General features: G+C 44.9%; 2 protein-coding genes across 2 annotated transcripts; both read left to right on the plus strand.

The window, feature by feature from the left end:
- Positions 1-5,774: 5,774 nt before the first annotated feature.
- LOC123122298 (uncharacterized) lies at positions 5,775-13,763 on the plus strand. The gene is made up of 8 exons (XM_044542482.1): positions 5,775-5,908; positions 6,002-6,004; positions 6,729-6,788; positions 7,329-7,503; positions 9,028-9,194; positions 10,885-11,200; positions 13,116-13,282; positions 13,376-13,763. Exons 3-8 carry the CDS (start codon positions 6,767-6,769, stop codon positions 13,525-13,527), a joined length of 999 nt encoding a protein of 332 aa, XP_044398417.1. The 5' UTR covers positions 5,775-5,908; positions 6,002-6,004; positions 6,729-6,766; the 3' UTR covers positions 13,528-13,763.
- Positions 13,764-14,124: 361 nt separating this feature from the next.
- Positions 14,125-17,748, plus strand: LOC123091073 (uncharacterized). The gene is made up of 7 exons (XM_044512472.1): positions 14,125-14,235; positions 14,675-14,728; positions 15,577-15,703; positions 16,051-16,220; positions 16,491-16,806; positions 17,187-17,353; positions 17,440-17,748. The coding sequence occupies exons 2-7, from the start codon at positions 14,707-14,709 to the stop codon at positions 17,589-17,591; spliced, it is 954 nt and encodes a 317-aa protein (XP_044368407.1). The 5' UTR covers positions 14,125-14,235; positions 14,675-14,706; the 3' UTR covers positions 17,592-17,748.
- Positions 17,749-20,037: the final 2,289 nt, after the last annotated feature.

A 20,037-nucleotide genomic window follows, 5' to 3' on the forward strand; every position in this document is an offset into this window, starting at 1 on the left:
ATAACAACTGAGAGATCTCGATATCTTCCATGCTACACACATTATAGGCGGTTCCCAAATAGAATGGTAAAGTTTATACTCCCCCTCCACCAACAATCATCAATCCATGGCTTGCCCGAAACAACGAGTGCCTCCAACTAACAACAATCCCGGGGGAGTTTTGTTTGCAATTATTTTGATTTGATTTGAGCATGGGACTGGGCATCCCGGTGACCAGCCATTTTCTCGTGAGTGAGGAGCGGAGTCCACTCCTCTTGAGAATAACCCTCCTAACATGAAAGATACAGACTGCCCTAGTTGATACATGAGTTGTTCGAGCATACAAAACAGAATTTCATTTAAAAGTTTAGAGTTTGGCACATACAAATTTACTTGGAACGGTAGGTAGATACTGCATATATGAAGGTATGGTGGACTTATATGGAATAACTTTGGGGTTTATGGAGTTTGGATACACAAGCAGTATTCCCGCTTAGTACAAGTGAAGGCTAGAAAAAGACTGGGAAGCGACCAACTAGAGAGCGACAACAGTCATGAACATGCATTAAAATTAATCAACACTGAGTGCAAGCATGAATAGGATATAATCCACCATGAACATAAATATCGTGAAGGCTATGTTGATTTTGTTTCAACTACATGCGTGAACATGTGCCAAGTCAAGTCACTTGAATCATTCAAAGGAGGATACCACCCTATCATACCACATCACAACCATTTAAATAGCATGTTGGCACGCAAGGTAAACCATTATAAGCTCCTATCTAATAAAGCATGACATAAGCAACTATAATCTCTAATTGTCATTGCAAACATGTTTATTCATAATAGGCTGAATCAGGAACGATGAACTAATCATATTTACAAAAAACAAGATAGGTCGAGTTCATACCAGCTTCTCTTATCTCAATGACTCCATCATATATCATCATTATTGCCTTTCACTTGCACGACCGAACGGTGTGGATAATAATAATAATGCATGTGCATTGGACTAAGCTGGAATCTGCAAGCATTCAATTCAAGGGAGAAGACAAGGTAATATGGGCTCTTGATTAAATCAATCAATAATGCATATGAGAGCCACTCAACATTTTCATCATGGTCTTCTCCTCTCGACCCCCAAAGAAAAGAAAAGAAATAAAACTATTTACACAGAAAAGCTCCCAACAAGCAAAAGAAGAACGAGAAATTTTTTGGGGTTTTCTTTTAATTATACTACTACAAGCATGGAAAGTAAACTAGCTAAATGTTATAAGTAATTTTTTTGTTTTTTCTTAAAGTTATCAAACACACTAGAAGAAAGCAAGAAAAGAAAATAAACTAGCATGGATAGTACAATGAAAAAGTATGAATAGCGACAACTAGAATGAGTGTGTAAACATGAATGTAATGTCGGTGCGAAATACGTACTCCCCACAAGCTTAGGCTTTTGGCCTAAGTTGGTCTATGCCCATGGATGGCCTGACGGATATCCAAAGTTGTAACTGGGGTCGTACTGAGATGCAATAACTACTGCCTCAAGAGCTGCAGCTTGGAGGCGAGCTGCCTCCGTCCTCCTCTCATACTCGTTCGCCTCCTCCCTGGTTATAACATATCTTGGGGGAGATACGACGGAGACGTATCACGGGTGCGGCTGCATCGGACATGGTGGGAGAGGGCGAGGGAGAGGCCCTGGGGGAGAGTGAGGTGTCCAGGGGGTCGGGGCGACGACATGGAGGTCATCCACGCGTCCAGCAGCTCGAGCGGCAAGCAGGTGGCGCCGTGGCAAGCTCAAAGCCACTGTTTTTCTTTCTATAAGTTTGTGGCTTTTCTAAAATGCTTAGGCACTTTCAAATATCATGAAACTACTCATGCCCACTGTTTAGGATATATCCAACAGTAAATATTTTGGTTTATGATTATTTTGACATTTAAAATATTTTATAGCATTTAAATGTCCAAATGCAATTAACAAATAATTTAATCCAGTGACCTTAGGATGTCCTAGAAAATTGTGCACCATTTTTGTCAGAGGTTCTAGACCAAGGTAAAGATGGTGAACATTTTAGAAGGGCATTTCAGGTTCATTGAAAAAGATTTTAGTAAACCCTAGTTGGATTAAGGGGTGCTGGGGGTTCTGTCATCCCCATTTCCAAGTTTCTGAGTAAAGTAAACATGATGCAGTCACTCTAATGCATGCACTGACTAGGGTTGTGACACAAGGTCGCGTAATCCACATTCTAACAATGCAATTCTAAACTTCTCCATTGATTTTTGGCCACGACCTGGGCCTCCTTTTTTCTCATGGCCATACAACACTTCATTAAAATCTCCTGCACATAGCCATGGAAGATTGAGTTGTTGGTTTAGAATTTTTAGTAATTTCCAAGTATTATCCTTTTTATCCGAGGAAGGTTCACCGTATACGCCCGTAAACCGCCATTTGTATCCGTCTTGCTTCACTATCTCCATGTCTATGTGATATCTTGAGTAGTTGTGGAGTTCTGTGTTGACATGCCTCTTCCACATGAGAGCAAGACCACCACTTTTACCTTTACAATCCTTCACTATCATTTTTGACATTTCCAGTAAGTGTTGGAACCATTGCATCCTTCTCCTGTCCATTTTTGTTTCAGGCAAGAAAATGATATCCAGGTCTTCCTGCTTCTGGAGATCCAGAAGCCCTCGAACTGCCAATCCATTCCCCAATCCCCGACAGTTCCATACCGTTATATTCATTTTGACTCGCCGGGTTGTCCATGCAGCCCACTGCTTCCACCATCCGGTCTTTTTCCTTCTGCAACTTGTTTTGCACTATCTTCTTCCTCTTCTTCGCCATCAACCTCCATCCTTGCCTTCTTAAAAAATTCCACCTCATCATCGAACTCCATGTATTCGGCAATCCTATTCTTGGGTCCCACAACAACAGGAGCACTATGTTGCTTCCCTTTGGGTTTCTTCACCCTTCTGAATGTATACTGCTTCTCATTTGCTTCTAACTTTTGTACCACCATATTTTCTTTTTCTTCACCTTGGACATTTTTACCTTTTCCGTCATGAGCCCTCTCACTATCACCCCGTTGACATGATTGTACTGCTGCCTCATTAGTCACTTCAGACTCAAATCCTTCTTTATGTTCCTTTTTTGAAATAGATTCAGAGTTCGTCTCATCATATACTAGTTTCTTGCTCCCTGTAACTTTTGTTTGCTCATCTAGTATGATTTTGAGTGGGATGGTATCCTCTCCTTCTCCCTTATTAATTGTCCCATCGCCATCTGTGCTTGACAGATTTTTGCGCCATGAAGGACCGTCGCTGCCTTTACTACCTGAGCTATTACTCCTCCAAAAATTACTACGATTGCTTGAGCTCTTGCTCCTCCCCTCTTCACTAGAACCGCCCTTAAATATTACATCACGCATCCATGCCCCCAAATTGTCTTCCTTCTGCTTTCACACCTTTTGTTGGGCAGGCTCTTTCATTGTGACCAATGGTTCCGCAGTTGTAACAAAAGTCAGGGAGATGTTCATATCTAAAAGTGATAACTTTCATCTTTTCTTTCTTCTTCTTCTCTGCATCACTCTCTTCCTCTTCCATCTCCTCCTTTTCTTTCTCATATACTTCCTCTTCACCAATAATGAGTATGAAAAACCTCATCAACGGACTTGTGATATCTATGTGTACCTTGATCCTCATATACTCCCTCGTTGCTGAATCATTTTCATCAAGATCCACATCCAACACTTCTCCTACCTGTTTTCCTATCAACTCTCTTGTTTCTCTGCACATTGCCCCTAAAGGAACATCATATGCTCTAACCCAAATAGGAATCTTCTTAAATTCATACTCATCGATGGTCTTGCTTGGTGTGAAATCTTCCATAACCAACAGCTCCTTATTGAATCTCCAAGGTCCATTGTTCAAAGCCTTCCTTTTCCCCGCCTCATCATGGAACGAAAACAGAAATCGGTTCCTTCATAACTCTTTGCAATCCACTCCCGTGAAGGGACACCATACTTCCCTTAGTGTTCTTGACACATGCTCCGCTTTTGCAGGTCTATCAGACAGCAACTTACCTACTGCTTTTAGCTTCCTTGTAGCGGATGAACTAGTCAAACGAGTGCTGATTTTTATACCTTTCTTTTCTGCCTCATAAAGCTTCAGATTCCTCAGCTTCCCCTCTACTCCATCAATTTCCCTTGCCTCGTATCCTCTCATCTTCAGGTCGCACCGGTCGTACCACCGAAATAGATCCCGCCTCCACATGCCTCCTGTCTCGCCTCCGCCTCAGCACCAAATTCTGGGGAGTTTTGGTGTATTACAGCCGCCCACCCCCAGCAACTGCGAGAGGCTGATGGATGGAAGGGTAGGTATGGATTTCAGTTCGGATGTATGGGCTACACAAGATCAGGGGATTTGGGTTTCCAGTTCTACTCGCTCACGGGGTTCCTGCGGAAGAGATCTCCGAGGAAAGGCAGACCAACTGCAGATCGAGGTGCGAAGGATTTTCCGGATTCGCGAACACCACGCTTACTGTTCACGAGAAGCTACTGGAGCCGTCACGCGAGGGACGGAAACTGTTTCCTGGCACCTAAGGGCATGTACAATGATTCTATCTTAAGAGTGCCACGTAGGATAAATGATGAGGTGGGGGAGAGATAACTCATAAGAAAAGGCTTGTCTTCTCTTATTTAAGAGAAGACAAGAGATGATCTCTTAGCACAATATGTCTCACCACATTTTTAGGAATTGCTAGTTATTGAAGATAAAGCTAAGAGATGACCCATTGTAGACTCTTTTTTTGTCATCTCTAGATTACATGCAAAACTTAAGATAAGGGCGGCTGCTATGAATAAGTCGGATGATTTCATCGCTGCAAGGCCACAGCAGCAGCAACCACACGATGCTTTAACGTAGCGGCTATGTCACCCCGGCAAAGCTTCATTGCAGCTCTCATGGCGCACGTGCGGCGGCAATTGCTCCAAAGTAGCATCGACGACATTCGGCGAAGCTCCATTGCAACACCAGCAGAGCTCCAACGCAGCACCGAGGGCGCCGGCGAAGCTCCATTGCAACTCCGACGAAGCTCCATTGCAGCGCCAACTATGCTTCCAGCGGACTAGCGTTGCTCCATTGCAACACCGGCGGTGCTCCCTGACAGCTTCAAAGCAACATCGTCGAGGTTGCGGCGCCACTGCCTGACACTCGCCGCGGTCACTGTCGCAACACCGCGCGACGCTCCATTGCAGCTCACGGAGGCGGCCATGGCGAGCAGTGGTCGGCGTAGAAACTACTCTCAATTTGTGGTCTCCAATGCGACGGTGCTCCATCGCAACACCGGCTGCCTCCGTCGCAGCTCCATCACGTCTCTCTCTTCATGGTGTTTTGGGCGGCGGGGCTCGCAGCATCCCTCGAACTCGACAGGGAGGAGGGAGAGGGGGAGGAGAAGGAGCAAATCTCCGGCAGTAGCGACGACCGACTCGGCTTCCTACCAGCGGTCTGCATCAGGGGAGTTGCCAGAGGGGGGAGATGAGGGAGAGAGATACTCCAGAGGAAGATGACTCGCGTGTGGATTAGGATCGATAGGTGGAGAGGATACTTGGGATGCGGTGGGCCGGCCTCAGAGAAGGCACGTGTCGATCAGAAGAGCAGGTTTACGTGAGAGACAAATCATCCAATTGATTATAAACGTTTTCCTAAGATAAGATTATCTTATCAACCATAGTACATGCTCTAACAGATTGGACTCTTCAGTATGCTTCCTTTTAACAATGGAGAAAATAAACCCGCAGAAAAGAAACCAAGGGGGAAAAAGTGACGACGTGGTTCCTCTCTGTGAGCTGTGACCGTCGTGAAAACCCCCTTCCGCCTGCATCGCACCTCCGGGACCCTGACGGACGCCGGCCGAGGAAGCCCCCGAATTCAGGTCTCTCTCTTCCTTCGCTTCTTCCCTTCTTCGTCCCGTTGCCGCAGATCGCGCGCTTGGCATCCTCACTTCTTCTTCTGGACTCTGGAGTAGAGGGGTTTTCAGGCTCACACTTTCTCATTTTTTGACGAAACAGGGATTCAGGGTTTTTGCGCTGCAAGTTCATCTTGGCTTTCTTTCGTGGTCGGTCGACGGGTAGATTTTTAATCGATCTGCTCGTGGAGTGGGATTTCTACTTCTTGTTCTCTCTTCTTTATTTTTTTTCGCGGGTAATGATTTTCACGAGCCAAGCCGTGGTAATTATTTTGAACCAAGATTGGCTCTGCCCCTCAAGATTCTGCATGTTCTTAACCCTCATCGACAATGTGCTGCTCCCCGCGGAGTAGGAGTAATTTAGTAGCAGCGTGGGGGTATTCACTTACCCTTTCTCGCTTTTCCCCACTCTTTCTCCAAGCCCCAAAAACCCTCTTTTCCCCTCCTCCTCCTCTTCTTCCTCTGCTCTGCGCCCGGATTCTGCTTTGCTTGTTGGTGTTGCTAGGTATCTCGAGGACCCAAGCACACAATTCATCTCCCCCTCTGTTTATTTTGCTCTTTGTTTTGTGTTCTTAGTTATTGTCGCTCTATGCTTCTGCCCTATCTTTGCTCCTGATCGTTCTTCGGTCTCTACTCTACTGAGTGTTGCGCGTTGTCGAGGCCCTCTGCCCTATCTTGATTCCTTCTCCTTCCGTTGCCTTCACTTTACCCTATCTGTTTTGTGTGGTATTTTGCATCATCTGCTTCTACCTTTACCTGACATGTGGTATGATTTAATCTCACTTCCAGAAGAGAAGAGAAGAGGAAGGGGCAGATCTATCATCTATGGGCAACTGCAAGAGTTCATGTATGTAGCTCTCTTATAAACTGAAAGTTAGGTGCAATTTACAGCATTAATTCCTTGGCAAAAGTCAGGGTAAGAAGATGAAATCCTAGCTCTGAATTGAAGAGCACTTGCTCTGACCATCATGCTCATAAATTAGCAAGATGCCTAGCTAGTCATGTGTTGAGTATATCACTCTCCTTATCTAGAAACACAAAGCTGTTTGAGTGCTGGTCTTGATGTCTTATTGGTTAGAACCAGTAGTACATGCTAATGACATAGTACTGTAAGAAAGTACCTGAATGATGTCTTGTTGATTGAAACACAGTGTCTTCTGCCTTATTCTACCCCTGATTGGTGACATGAATAAATATGTGCATCCAAGATTTTGATTCATTTATTAATCAGAAGATAAAAAACTTATATGCGTGTATCCCATTCTTGCGGTTGTCGATATTGTAGTTTGTTTATTTGGATCTGCAACATGCACATGAATTTTATCATAGCATGTTCTCTCTTTCTTTGTTTTGTAATTTTGAGTTATTGCATTTGTGCAAATATCAGCTCGTGCACTGCTAGGAAAAGCCCATGTTGTTCCGGATGCTGAATGGAGGATGCAGGATTTTGGAAAGACCCACGTTCCAGATCTAGAATGGAGGATTCATGACTTCTCATCGCTGCTTGAGACGGGAGCTAAGGCAGCAACATCTGCCACTTTTCACTGCTCTGGGTATAACTGGTATGCACCATAATTGCAAAAGAAACTCCGCAAAATTCAGGTATTAGATGTACTAGTATGTAGGGATGAAAATGGAGTGGAAACTTTTCGTTTTTCCGGAGGAAGAATGGAAACGGAGAGGAAATATGAAAACGGAAATGGAAATTTTCAAAACGGAAGTGGAAATGGAATTTTGTATGCGGAAACGGAAACAAAAACAGAACGGTGTTTTCCGGTGGAACATGCATGGAAATGGAACTTTCTGTTTCCGTGAATATGGAATTTTTGTTTTTACTAGACCTATAGCTGCTTTGTAGCCCAACCATCAAAGAGAACACAATGACACAATTAGTAGAAAGGATCTAAGGCCCAACTTCTACTACCACACATGTACTCAGCTTGACCCTATACGCAATTGTCCGGTACTACTACAATACTACGCTAAGTTGTTAACATAATGATATTATTTTGTAGCCATGTTAATAACTCATTAAATTTGTTTCTTTTTGTGTGTATTTCTCTATGATTCAAGGGGTTTTTAAGTTCCGATCAATGCCTATTTCTGTTTCCGTATCCGCTTTGTATTCGCTCCGTGTCCGTTTTCGGTAGTATCTGTTTCCGTATTCATTTCCGGGGTTTCTGTATTCGTTTCCGCTTCTGCAAAAAAATATGAAAACAAATATGATAGCACTCAGTTCCGTCCGTTTCCGCTCCGTTTTCATCCCTACTAGTATGTATATACATGTGCAATGCACAAGGAGTGATTTTGGTAAAAGAAATAAAGAAGGGTCAGAGATTAGCTAATAGATTCGGGAAAAAGAAATATAGTGATGTACACATGCAGATATTAATTAAGTACTCCCTCCGTCCCATAATGTAAGACGTTTTTTAACACTACACTAGTGCCAAAAAACGTCTTACATTATGGGACGGAGGGAGTAGGAATTAATATTCGTTCCTCCTGCAAAATAAAAGAATTAGTATTCATACAAAAACTGTACATTCACATCTAAAACAACTATAGGTTCATGTAGAAAAGTTGTATGTTACTCTATTTTCTTTTTCTTCCCATTCTCCTCCCAAACCGCACAGCGGCAAGCCGGCAATATGGCCCATGAGGCACCATATATAGGCTTCTTTTTTATGGAAGGGCCACACGAATGCTCTAGAACACGGAAGAGGCAATAGCAGTCTACTGTTCATGGCGAATCCTACTGATCTTAGCCCTTGGATTTTGGGGACCAATGGTTATGATTGATGCTCTAGATCCAATCCAAAACCGGTTCACTATATAGTAGTGGAGAAATTCCATCTGGTTTGTTTTAGTAGAAAAGGTAATTATATGTTATCCATATACACATTGATTTAGGATGCCATTTACTCATAATGATGTTTCGCTGTAAACAAATTAGCAATCACAATCTCATAAACAAACAGCCAGACGCTAAAACTTGATATGGTGCAGGAAGTGAAGAAATTAGACTTTCCTACTTCAGTTATGATTCTAGACTGACTTTGACTTCTTGGCATGATTTCATTTACCAGGCAGCTGCAAGTGATTCCAATGCATAAAGGAACTGGTTATGAAACGCCATATGTTGCTCTTCGTCTTATGACATCCCCAGAAAGGATGGTGCCAGGTCACACGATGCATGTGGTTTTTGAATTGTCAATATACAACCATTCAAAAGGAATGTACTGTGGATGCAAAGGTAGTCTCATGGATGTGTTTTTTCAAGCACATCCATCATATTACAGCTACATCCATACTCTATGTGTCATAAGTTTGAGGTATAAATACCATGATTCCATCATTACAAGTTAATATCTGTAAATATCGAAATATGATCAAATACAACGTTTTCACATTAACAAGTCGCTTTGTACTTGCTTTGCTGTCAAGTTTCCCTGTAGACCTTCAGGAATTTGGATGGTTCAGATGGCATACACATGTTTCTCACTTGAGACACTACAAGTTTTTGTGTAGACATTACAAGTTACCGAAAAAGGGTTGCCCCCCGCTTTGTATTCCAAAGCAAACCACCATTGTACAAAACACGATGCTGGGGCAAGCAGCACATCATGCCCAAAGAAAAAGAAAAAGAAATAAATGCCAACTGCGGCAGCTCGACAAAGCGAGGCAGAACCGCGACCGCAGCGCCCTCCGGAACAAACCACCACAGCCCGAGGCTCCGATCTACCGCGCACTAAGCAGCACCTCCAAGAAGAAATGCGACGCCGACGACGCTACTGCCCAGACAAGTCCTAAGGTTTCCCCCAGTGCGCGGAGGGAGGTGGGGGATAGCTGCTCCCGACACCCTCCAAGAAGGGATAGTGGCACCCGCCGGTGTCACCGCATCGGAGCCGGACGAACCGGCAAGGATTTCTCCCGCACGCCAAACCCCACCGGCCAATCGGAGCCGACCAACCAAACCACCGCCCAACCATGCGCCATCACGGTTGCGCCGCCACCAACGCCGTCTTGCTACGAGCACCACCACAGGGTCAAGAAGACCAGAGAGAAGATCCACGCGACGGGAGCAGCAGCACCAAGGCCGAGCAGGAGGGAACCACCTCCACCGCCGTCGTGCGGGAGGCTCGCGCCTCCGGCATCGTCGCGGAAGCCGTCCGGACATGGCAGCGGGGCATACCAGGCCACCCCTGGCCCGGCCAGGCCCGAAATGGGCCCGCTAAGCCCCGCCGGCCACGCTGCAGCAGGCTGGCGTCGACGCCACCAGCCCCCGCCGATCATCATCACTGCTCTCCACCGCTCCCTGAAGACTGCGCCAACGCCACGCCAGACGCCGGCCCGCCCAGGCCCAGATGGGACCCGAAGGGCCCAGATCTGGGTCGGGCGGGCGCCGCCAGCCCGCGCCGCCGCGCAGCCCCGCCGCCAACGGCGCCGCCGCCGCCCGGAGCTCGCCCCCGTCGCCGCAGGAGACCCCGCCGCCGCACAGGACCGCCGCCGCCTGAAGACACCGGCCGGAGCGCTCCGTCCCGCGCCGGAGAAACCCTAGACGGGTAAGGGCCGGGGGCCGCCGCCGCCAACGTTGCCCGGGCCAGGCCCGCGGCGGGCGCCGGCGACGGCGGCAGGGAGGAGGAGGAGAGGGGGGAGGGCTCGCGGGGAAGGAGGAGGGGCGCGGCCGGCCGCCCGCGGGGGCGGCACGGTCGCGGTCGGGAGAGAGCGGGTTCGGTCTCCACATTACAAGTTTCACACTTGAGACTATTATGTTCAGATGGTATACACATGTTGCTCTTTAAATTTGATTATCATCATTTGGATGTAATTCACTACCTTGCTTTCTTAGCTTGGGTAAAGGTTGGTTAGATATTATTTGGTATATTTGCGTCTTGCATACAAGTTCTTCATTCTCTAATATTCTAACTTTTACCGAACCGCAGCTAGCTACAACTTTCATTTCAAGAATAGCTACTCGAAGGAGCATTGCTTGATTCTTCTTCAGGAGCTACTGAAATCATCTGCTTTTCTAGTTGATGATAGTTGTGTCTTCGGTGTGGACATATTAAAAATTGATGTCTCTTCTCCTGAAAAGAAGGCTGTTGTGGTTCAGAAGAAGGCTACCACAGTTCAAAACCTCTTCCTTCAGAAGAAGGGGTTCGTCAAAGGGACATACACTTGGAACGTGAACAACTTCCTTGAACTGGACACGGATAACTTTGTCCGTTCTCCTACATTTGAAGTTGGCGGGCATAAATGGTATGCACCTGTTACATCACAAATGATTTATATAAATGATATGCATGTATTATCCAACATTTTAGCTTATACGTGCCCTTTAACTTACCATACCTAGTCACTTTACGAACTTCTTTTTTAATGTTTTAAGCCAATGGACATTAGCAATTGCCAGATCTTTTTGCAAGGCAAGGTCCTTCAGATATTTTAACTGGACAGTTTAGCTTGATATAACCAAAGAAGTGTACTTCTAGTATATTTACAGATATACGTAGCGCATTCCAGTTTACGGAAAAAGGCTTTCGCCCTGTTTTATATATGAAGCAACGATCATGCATACAACCAACCACCCAACACACAACACACACACCCAAGGCAAGATACAAGGGTGCCACACAACACCACATCACCCAAACGCCACCAAGCACACTAACGATAATAATAAGACTGCTTGGAGATGGCGGCGACCTTCACTATGAGCTAGCCACCGTGAATAAATGACGCCGACCCACAACATAGCAAAGACTAAGACGGTGCCTCCAAGAAGGGCACGACATCTGAGTATCGCCACCATCCTATCCAGAAGATCAAGTTTTCACTCGGACTAAACTGGAGGAGACGGCACCAGCCGCAACGGAGCCTTCAGGATGGGAAAGACGCTCGCGGATGCCGCCACCGTTGGCCGGCCAATGAACAGCGCAGGTAATGCACCCCACCGCTCATCCATCTCCACCAAACCACCACGCCAAACATCGACCATCAACAGCAATGCCACCTGTGTGGCCATGGCTGCCCACACGCACCCGAGACGCGTGCTTCGCCCACGAACACCGCGCCTCTCGCCGCCAAGGCCGCCGTCCTGCAACCAAACAACCCCGAGACCACACAAAGGCTCCGGTTTTGGCCCAACCAGCAGACCCCGATCGACGGAGTCACCAGCAGACGCTCCGCCAAACATGGGCAGACCTGCGCCAACCCACCCGTGGCCAAGGAAAGGAGGAGAAGGTGGCCAAGGTAAGGGGGAGAAGGAGGAGCGGACACATCCGGACCGGCACACCCCTGTGCCGCGACAGGTGGCGCGACCGCATCGAGGCCACCCATCCCTCCTACCGAGCTCCCCACCAAACACACCCCGTGTCACCCCACCATGGCAGCAGGCACAAATCCCCGCGAAGCCACCAGCAATCACACGCCCGCCGACGAGGGATAGCAAATCAACCTGCATCAGCAGCCAAGGGAGCTCACCGGAGATGCCTCCTCGCGCTGCCCGCCCACCAGCCGCCGGAGCGACCAAAGCGGACGAGCCCGCCGCCCACCACCACCGCAACACCAGCGCCTCCACGCCCTGGCCAGATCCAGCCGGAGCCCCACCACTCCACCGGAGCAGACGGACACTAGCTGCATCACCACCACCTTAACAGGCCCACCAGCCACCCCTATCACCGCCAACCGCCACACCATCTAGACCTGGGCAGAGAGGCCAGATACGCCGCCAGCTCGCCCCTGGGCTTCGGATCCCCACGGATCCCCTAGAGTTTTGAGGTGCGCGTTCCAGTTTCAATAGAAACAGGTTTTTGTAATCATGCTGGACCGAAAATTCCGAAACAATGTAGTACTAAAATCTATGTTGAATAAAAGCTAGAAATTTCATTTTCATGTATATATTTGGTACAAGCCGTTCTTGTATGTGCCACACACCATCGATTATTTTCTCACATTGTTTTTACGTAACATTGTACAGCATTATCTTCTGTAGTGATGTTTTGTTCAGAGTGTTTGTACAATTGTAATGACACCATGCCGTGTCCAAAGTTAACCTGACTACAGCCAAGCTCAGCCACAACTTTCTGATTTCAGTAAAGAACCACATTCTTCAAATACATTTTCCCGGGTGCCCAATTATATTTGAAGTGACACTTCCCATTTTCTTCAACAGGTACGTCGGCATGTATCCGCATGGTGACAAATACAGCACTGATTGCATCAGCTTGTACTTATGCCTGGATGCCTCGGATGAGCTCCGTCTCGACTCCGAGAAGGTGTTTATAATGACTCTATCCATCCTGGACCAAAAGAATGGGAAACACTTGACTGCAACTTCAGGTCCAGCTCACCATAGCAAGTACCAGTGCCATTGATATGTGTGATTTAACCTCATGATGATTACAGTTGATCTTACTTTTGTCTTGATCACAGGTCTCTGGGTATGTAATAAAGGATGCGGATGGGGATGGCCTAACTTCTTTGGACTCAAGAAACTCAAGGAGCCGTCGGGAGGCTATGTTGTGGGATCGAGCTGCGTTGTGAAGGCAGATGTTACCATCATTGGTTCATCCAATGATGGCTAGATGTTTTTACCTCATGGCCTGATGGAGAGATAATGCTCTTTAATCCTAGTAGCTACTAATAACCAGACTTATATATGAGACAATGTTGTGGTAGCAGTTCTAAGAACTTGTGGAATGATTAGTAGTAGTAATGGGCCGGATTTGAGAAGTGAGATGATTTCACGCATATATATTTCTATGTATATGTGTCGGACAGAAATATGTTACTGGAAGTACTTGTATATGCATGGATGACACAGCTATGTCAGTCTGCTTGCCTCGCTACATGCATGTTGGATTCAGCTGAATACTTGTTATCTTTCGCTTGGTTTCCCATGCGGGTCATGTCCCCGATTGATGAATCATGGTTCAATGTAAAGCACTTTGCGTCTATGGTTTATTTTGAGAAGGAAAAAGAGGCTCTTTCCTTTGTCCGCCGTCCATTCGTTTCGATCTCCAGGAGGAGGAGAACCAGAGGGCGTTAAACGTGTCCTAGTCCAAACTAATTTCTCCAGGGGTTTGTTGTGGATAACATGATATCCAAACTAATTTCTCCTTAGAGCTAGGAAGGATTCCGTTTTTTTCTCCAAAAAAAAAAAAGAAAAGATAGAGGAAGGAATCCCCACGATCACATCCTCCATATAAATGCCCCCTCTCGCCTCCATTCCCCAGCGTTGGCCGTCCAAGCCAGGTCTTTCCAGCTTCGATCTGCCCCCGAGACCAAGCCAGGTCCTTCTCCTCCCTCGCCTCCTGCTCTGCTGTCCATGGGAATTCCAGTCCTTTATTCGCCCTTCTCCATCTTTTCACCTGCCTCTCTGTGGAAAGAACAACCGATTCCCGGAGCAGAGGGTTTTAGGGTTTTTCTACACCAAGGGTTTTAGGGGGTTTCAGTTCAAACTACAAGTTCTTGTAAATTTACCTTAATTATTTTCGACAAACCTGAACCACCCGGTTTATGTTTATGGAGTGGGATTTCACTTCTTGATCACTTATTTATTAATTATTAGATCATCGGGGAAATTTTGTCCTCGGCAAATTGATTGATTTACATCCAAGTGATTAGTCATTAAGGAATGGTGATTTATCTTTGCGCGGTGTGGTTATTATTTCGTCAAGATTTGCACTACTCTACTTTGGAGATTACTTACGTGCCCTGTGGTGCTTCCAGAGGAGGAGAGCAGAGGAAGGCCTGCCGGTGCTATGGGCAACACCGGGAGTACATGTACGTCTTCTTGGTCCTTTTCTAGTTGAAATTCAGATTGTGCATATTATAAACAGAACACAGATACCAATTACAGTGCTCATTTGTTAAACAAAATCAGGTAAAAAGTAGTACATGAATTGTAGCGCTTAATTCTTATGGTCCTACAGTTCTAGGTATGCTGCAGAGAATGGAGTTATTGTCATCGCTATCATCTTTAGTACTGTAACTAGCCAGACGATTAGGTACCGGTGCGGTGATTGCTCTTCGACTGGGCTTGTTGCGCTGGTGGCTCTTGTGCCCCTGTGGCGCTCATGCAACAATCATCGATCGTGATCATGGTCGTCTGATATGTGCTTTGGCTGCCACCGTGAACACCCATGGCTGATGACCAAACATACACTTTTTTTTGCGACTAAAAAAGAAGGCATGCTAGATTTCTAGAGAACACACGCATACTTGCTGACTACATGAAGCATTACTTCGGGCTATATATATACATGTAGGAAGTACTATGACATGTTCCGTTCTATGCTTTTTTGGTCCAAGTGAATAACTATTCTCATAGATAGGGGGCCACTTATCACATTAAATCTGTTAAGATTGCATGCCTTCACGTATGTACATTATTTTCTTTATGGTTGCTTTATTTATAAAGCGAGGCGAAAGCCTTTTTCGGTATGTACATTATTTGCATTTTCTGCTCAATGAAAAGATGTTCTGCTGCTTCCATATTGCCCATGGTAGATATTGCAGCCTGTCCATCTGCAAATGCAAAAGCACATTAATTTTCTGAATGGTGCATACGTTCTTTTCCTTTCCCTGGACTGGTATGTAATTTTGAGTTGCTGCCTTTGTGGAAATTTCAGCTCCTGCAAGCTTAGGAAAGTCTCATGTTCCACATTTACAATGGAAGGTTCATGACTTCTCAGCGCTACTTGAGACAGGAGCCAAGTCAGCAAAATCTGCTCATTTTCACTGCTCCGGGTATAAGTGGTATGTATCATAACTGCAGAAGGATTTGTTACACAATTACTATGTGTTACATGCAAATATGACGCTTCTCAGTCTAGCATTATTACTAAACCATTTATTTTGTTTTTAGTAGACAGAATTGCTATCTGTATATCCATATGCAATACTAATTTAGGACAAAAAACACTAATTTAGGATGCGAATTACTCTCGCTAATCATGCTTCTATGAAGTCAAATTGTCAATCATAATAATTCCATTAACAAACATTTTGGTAGGATGCATGAAGTGAAGAAATCAGATTTCATTCTTACTTCAGTTATGACTACTTTGTTTTACTTTTTTTTTGTCCATCAATTGATTTACCAGGTTCCTGAAAGTGACACCACCAATGCATCAAAAACCTAGCGCTGAAACTCCATATGTTGGTCTTTCTCTTAAACTAGGCCGGACAACCCTGAAGCCGGGTGACACGGTAAATGCCGTGTTTGAGTTATCAGTATACAATCATGCAAAGAAGATATACTATGGACGCAAAGGTATTTTTTAATTGCTTCTTTGTGCACGTCCAACCTATTACAGTTGGGATTCCCTTCCCTAGTCCTTTATGTCTATGCTACATAAGTTTGAGCTATAATTCTATATTGGGATTTACATTGAACATGATACCTACATGGGATTCACTATATTGCTGCCATGTTTGCATATATGCGTAAAGGGTGTGAACGGAGGTTGTACATTGTTTGGGGTATGTGCAGCTTAAATGCAAGTTTTCACTCACTAATCTTCTAATCTTTAACTGAATGCAGCTACCCACAATTTTCATTTGAACAATACATGCTCGAAGGATGAATGTTTGATTCCTCTTCAGAAGCTACTAAAATCATCTGCTTTTCTAGTTGATGATAGCTGTGTCTTTGGTGTTAAGATATTGAAAATTAAAGTGTGTTCTCCTGAAAAGAAGGCTGTTATGGTTCTGAAGAAGGCTACCACACTTCAGAACCTTTTTATCCAGAAGAAAGGGCTCATCAAAGGGACCTACACCTGGACCATGGACAACTACCATGAATTGGACTTGAAGCGCTATGTTTGTTCTCCTACATTTGAAGTTGGTGGACATAAATGGTACTCATATCTTCCATCAGTTACATATAAATGTTTTTTATTAATAATGTGCATGCAACATTAGTCCATTTATCATAAATGTACCATGCCATGTTACATTACTAATTTCGTAGTGGCCGGACGTACTTCTCCCGTGCTCTATGCCAACATACATTAGGGACATCCAGATGTCTGTGCAACACAAGTTCCATTGTCACTTGAGATATTCCAACTGAATATCTTAGCCCAATTTCTACGAAAGGAACCAAGCAACTCTTGTTCTAGTATATTTAGAGACACCCAGAAACACACTCCGATGCATCACCTAACGTGTTACTGAATATTCAGTCTGCAAACTCGATGATTATGTTTTGATTGCCACTCTACATGTCTGTGAACAGGCATGTTGGCATGTATCCGCATGGTTGCAGAAACATCACCGGCCACATCTCCTTGTTCTTATACTTGGAGTCCTCGGATAAGCTTTGTGACGAGTCCGGGAAGGTAGTTGAATTGACTCTATCCATCCTAGACCAAAAGAACGGGAAACACTCCACCATCACTTCAGGTTCAGCTCTCCTTAGCAACTATCAGTGACGACTATAATTTGCTACCTCCTGATTTCAGTTGATCTTACTTTTCTGGTGATCGCAGGTCTCTCGGTGTTTGGAGGTGATAGCAGCTGGGGATGGCCCAAGTTCCTTACAGTCAATAGATTCAAGGATCCGTCTCGAGGCTATGTCCTAGGATCGAGATGCGTCGTCAAGGCAGATTTCACTATTGTTGGCTCCTCCAATGATGGCTAGATCTTTAGCTCATGGCCCTTGCATCCTACTACTTGCTAGTATTGTGTCATATACTTGTTAAGTTTTTGCCATATTGTTTTGGAAGCAGTGCTAACACGACCATCATATGGTGCTAACGACAAACTTAGCACTGGAAGTTGAGAACATGTTATTTTTATTTCGGGCAGTGTGATGTTAGAAACTACTTCAATACGGATGATGCAATTATTTCGGTTGGCTTATTATCTCGCTAGTACTCCCAAGTATGCCAATGTTTCTTTTGTCCTTTTTCGAGATCCCAGTGGGTGTCAGGAAAAGACTAGACTTCTATAGATCTCGATTCTTCTGGCAAAGTGATGAATTAAAACGAAAATACAGACTCGCGAAATGGGATATCGTTTGCAGACCGAAAGACCAAGGGGGTCTAGGTATTGAAAACTTAGAGGTGAAGAACAGATGTTTACTCAGCAAATGGTTGTTTAAGCTATCTGTAGAGATGGAGGCCACGTGGGCGCAAATATTGGGCAATAAGTACCTTAACTCCAAAACATTGTCCCAGGTGATAGTGAGGTCGACTGATTCGCCTTTTTGGAAAGAACTGATGAGAGTGAAATCAGCCTTTTTCAACAGGACAAAATTTGTCCTTGAAAACGGTACTACCACGAGATTCTGGGAGGACACTTGGCTTGGGGAGACGCCCCTTGCATTCCAGTATCCCTCTCTCTATAATATTGTGCAGCGAAGAGAAGCTTATGTTGCAACAGTATTACAGTCTAACCCTCTGAATATCCAATTCAGAAGAACGTTAGCGGGAAATCATTGGGAGGCTTGGTTACACTTAGTACGACGACTCATGGAGGTCGATCTTTCCCAATAACCAGACCGGTTGATTTGGAAGCTCACACAGAATGGAGAGTTTTCGGTTAAGTCCATGTATTTGGATGTTATCAACTCTAGTGTGATTCCTCGTTCGAAACATGTGTGGAAAGTCAAAATGCCTCTAAAAATCAAAGTGTTTATGTGGTTTGTACATAAACAAGTCATTCTAACTAAGGATAATCTGGTGAAACGCAATTGGACAGGATCTACAAGATGTAGTTTCTGAGATAAGGATGAGTCCATCAAACACCTCTTTCTCGATTGTCCCTTGGCAAAAAAATTTATGGCGGACGGTGCACTTAGCTTTTAATATTACTCCTCCGAATACCATTAACACGTTATTTGGGACGTGGTTAGATGGGTTAGGCTCCGAGACTGCGAGACATATACGTGTTGGAGTATGTGCTTTATTATGGGCTGTTTGGAACTGCAGAAACGATTTGGTTTTTAACAGAACAACAAATATTCATTTCTTGCTGGTTATCTTTCGGGCCACTACACTGATCTGTATGTGGTCGCTACTCACTCCGACGGAGGCCAGGGAGCGTTTGGTTACTGGATCTGTCTGTTGGGAGATGGTACTCGGGATATCTTCAACCGGTTTGGATGGCGGTCATGTAATATGATAGGTTTTTAGGTTCCTATCTTATTTTATTTTGCCTGCCGGTTGTGGCTTTTCCTGTTATGTTCATTTTGCTCTTTGTGAGCTTTTCTGCTTTTCAGAGCGGAAGACCTTTGTGGAACCTTTTGGATTATTCTTAATAATATGGCCGTATGCGTCGTTCTGATGCAGAGGCCGGGGCTCTGTCCCCTTTTTGAAAAAAACCTCCGTTCCAATATAGATGACCCAACTTTGTATTAAAGTTAGTACAAAATTGAGTCATCTATTTTAGAACGGAGGGAATACAATTTAAGTTTCTACCATCTCTCCTCACTTTTGCCCTGGTCGGCCAAATAGATTTTGGTGTTGGTGCTGTTATTGGAAGAGACATAGGCTTGCTTGTTTGCAAGGTAAGTTCAGAGATTGACACTTGCTGTTACATGAACGAGGAATTTAATCATAATATCAGTTACAACTGGAGATGTACAGATTGAATGCTGGGACCCGCCATGGTTGTTACATGGACATGGTAACAAACCAGATGCAAAGCGACAGCTAACAATTGCGTCGATGCTTTTTATTTTTCCTTTTCAGATGAGATGCATTGACGTTTTGAGGCACACCTGAATTTCTCAATTTTTTTCTCTAGAACCTCTGAACTGCATTAGTAACTGAAATTTGGATGGTGTGTGTGTGTGGGGGGGGGGGGGGGGGGGGGGGCGGATATCAATTTTAAGCATTCCCTACGCTCATCAATCAGTTTAACTCGTTTCCTTTGCAAGAAATTCACAAGACATTCAAGCACGAGTTGGTAATTACAAAGTTTGTCATCATAGACATATGGAGATGGGAATTTATTTGATTTTTCTGCATCTGTTAGTAATGAGTATGGGCTATATTTTCTGCATACTCTAATATCTACAGGTACAGCCCATCTTCCATAAATCATAGGACTATGCAGACCTTGCTACTTGGCAGAATGGATCA

This window comes from Triticum aestivum, chromosome 1B (assembly GCF_018294505.1).
Source record: "Triticum aestivum cultivar Chinese Spring chromosome 1B, IWGSC CS RefSeq v2.1, whole genome shotgun sequence".
Classification (NCBI taxonomy): Eukaryota; Viridiplantae; Streptophyta; class Magnoliopsida; order Poales; family Poaceae; genus Triticum; species Triticum aestivum.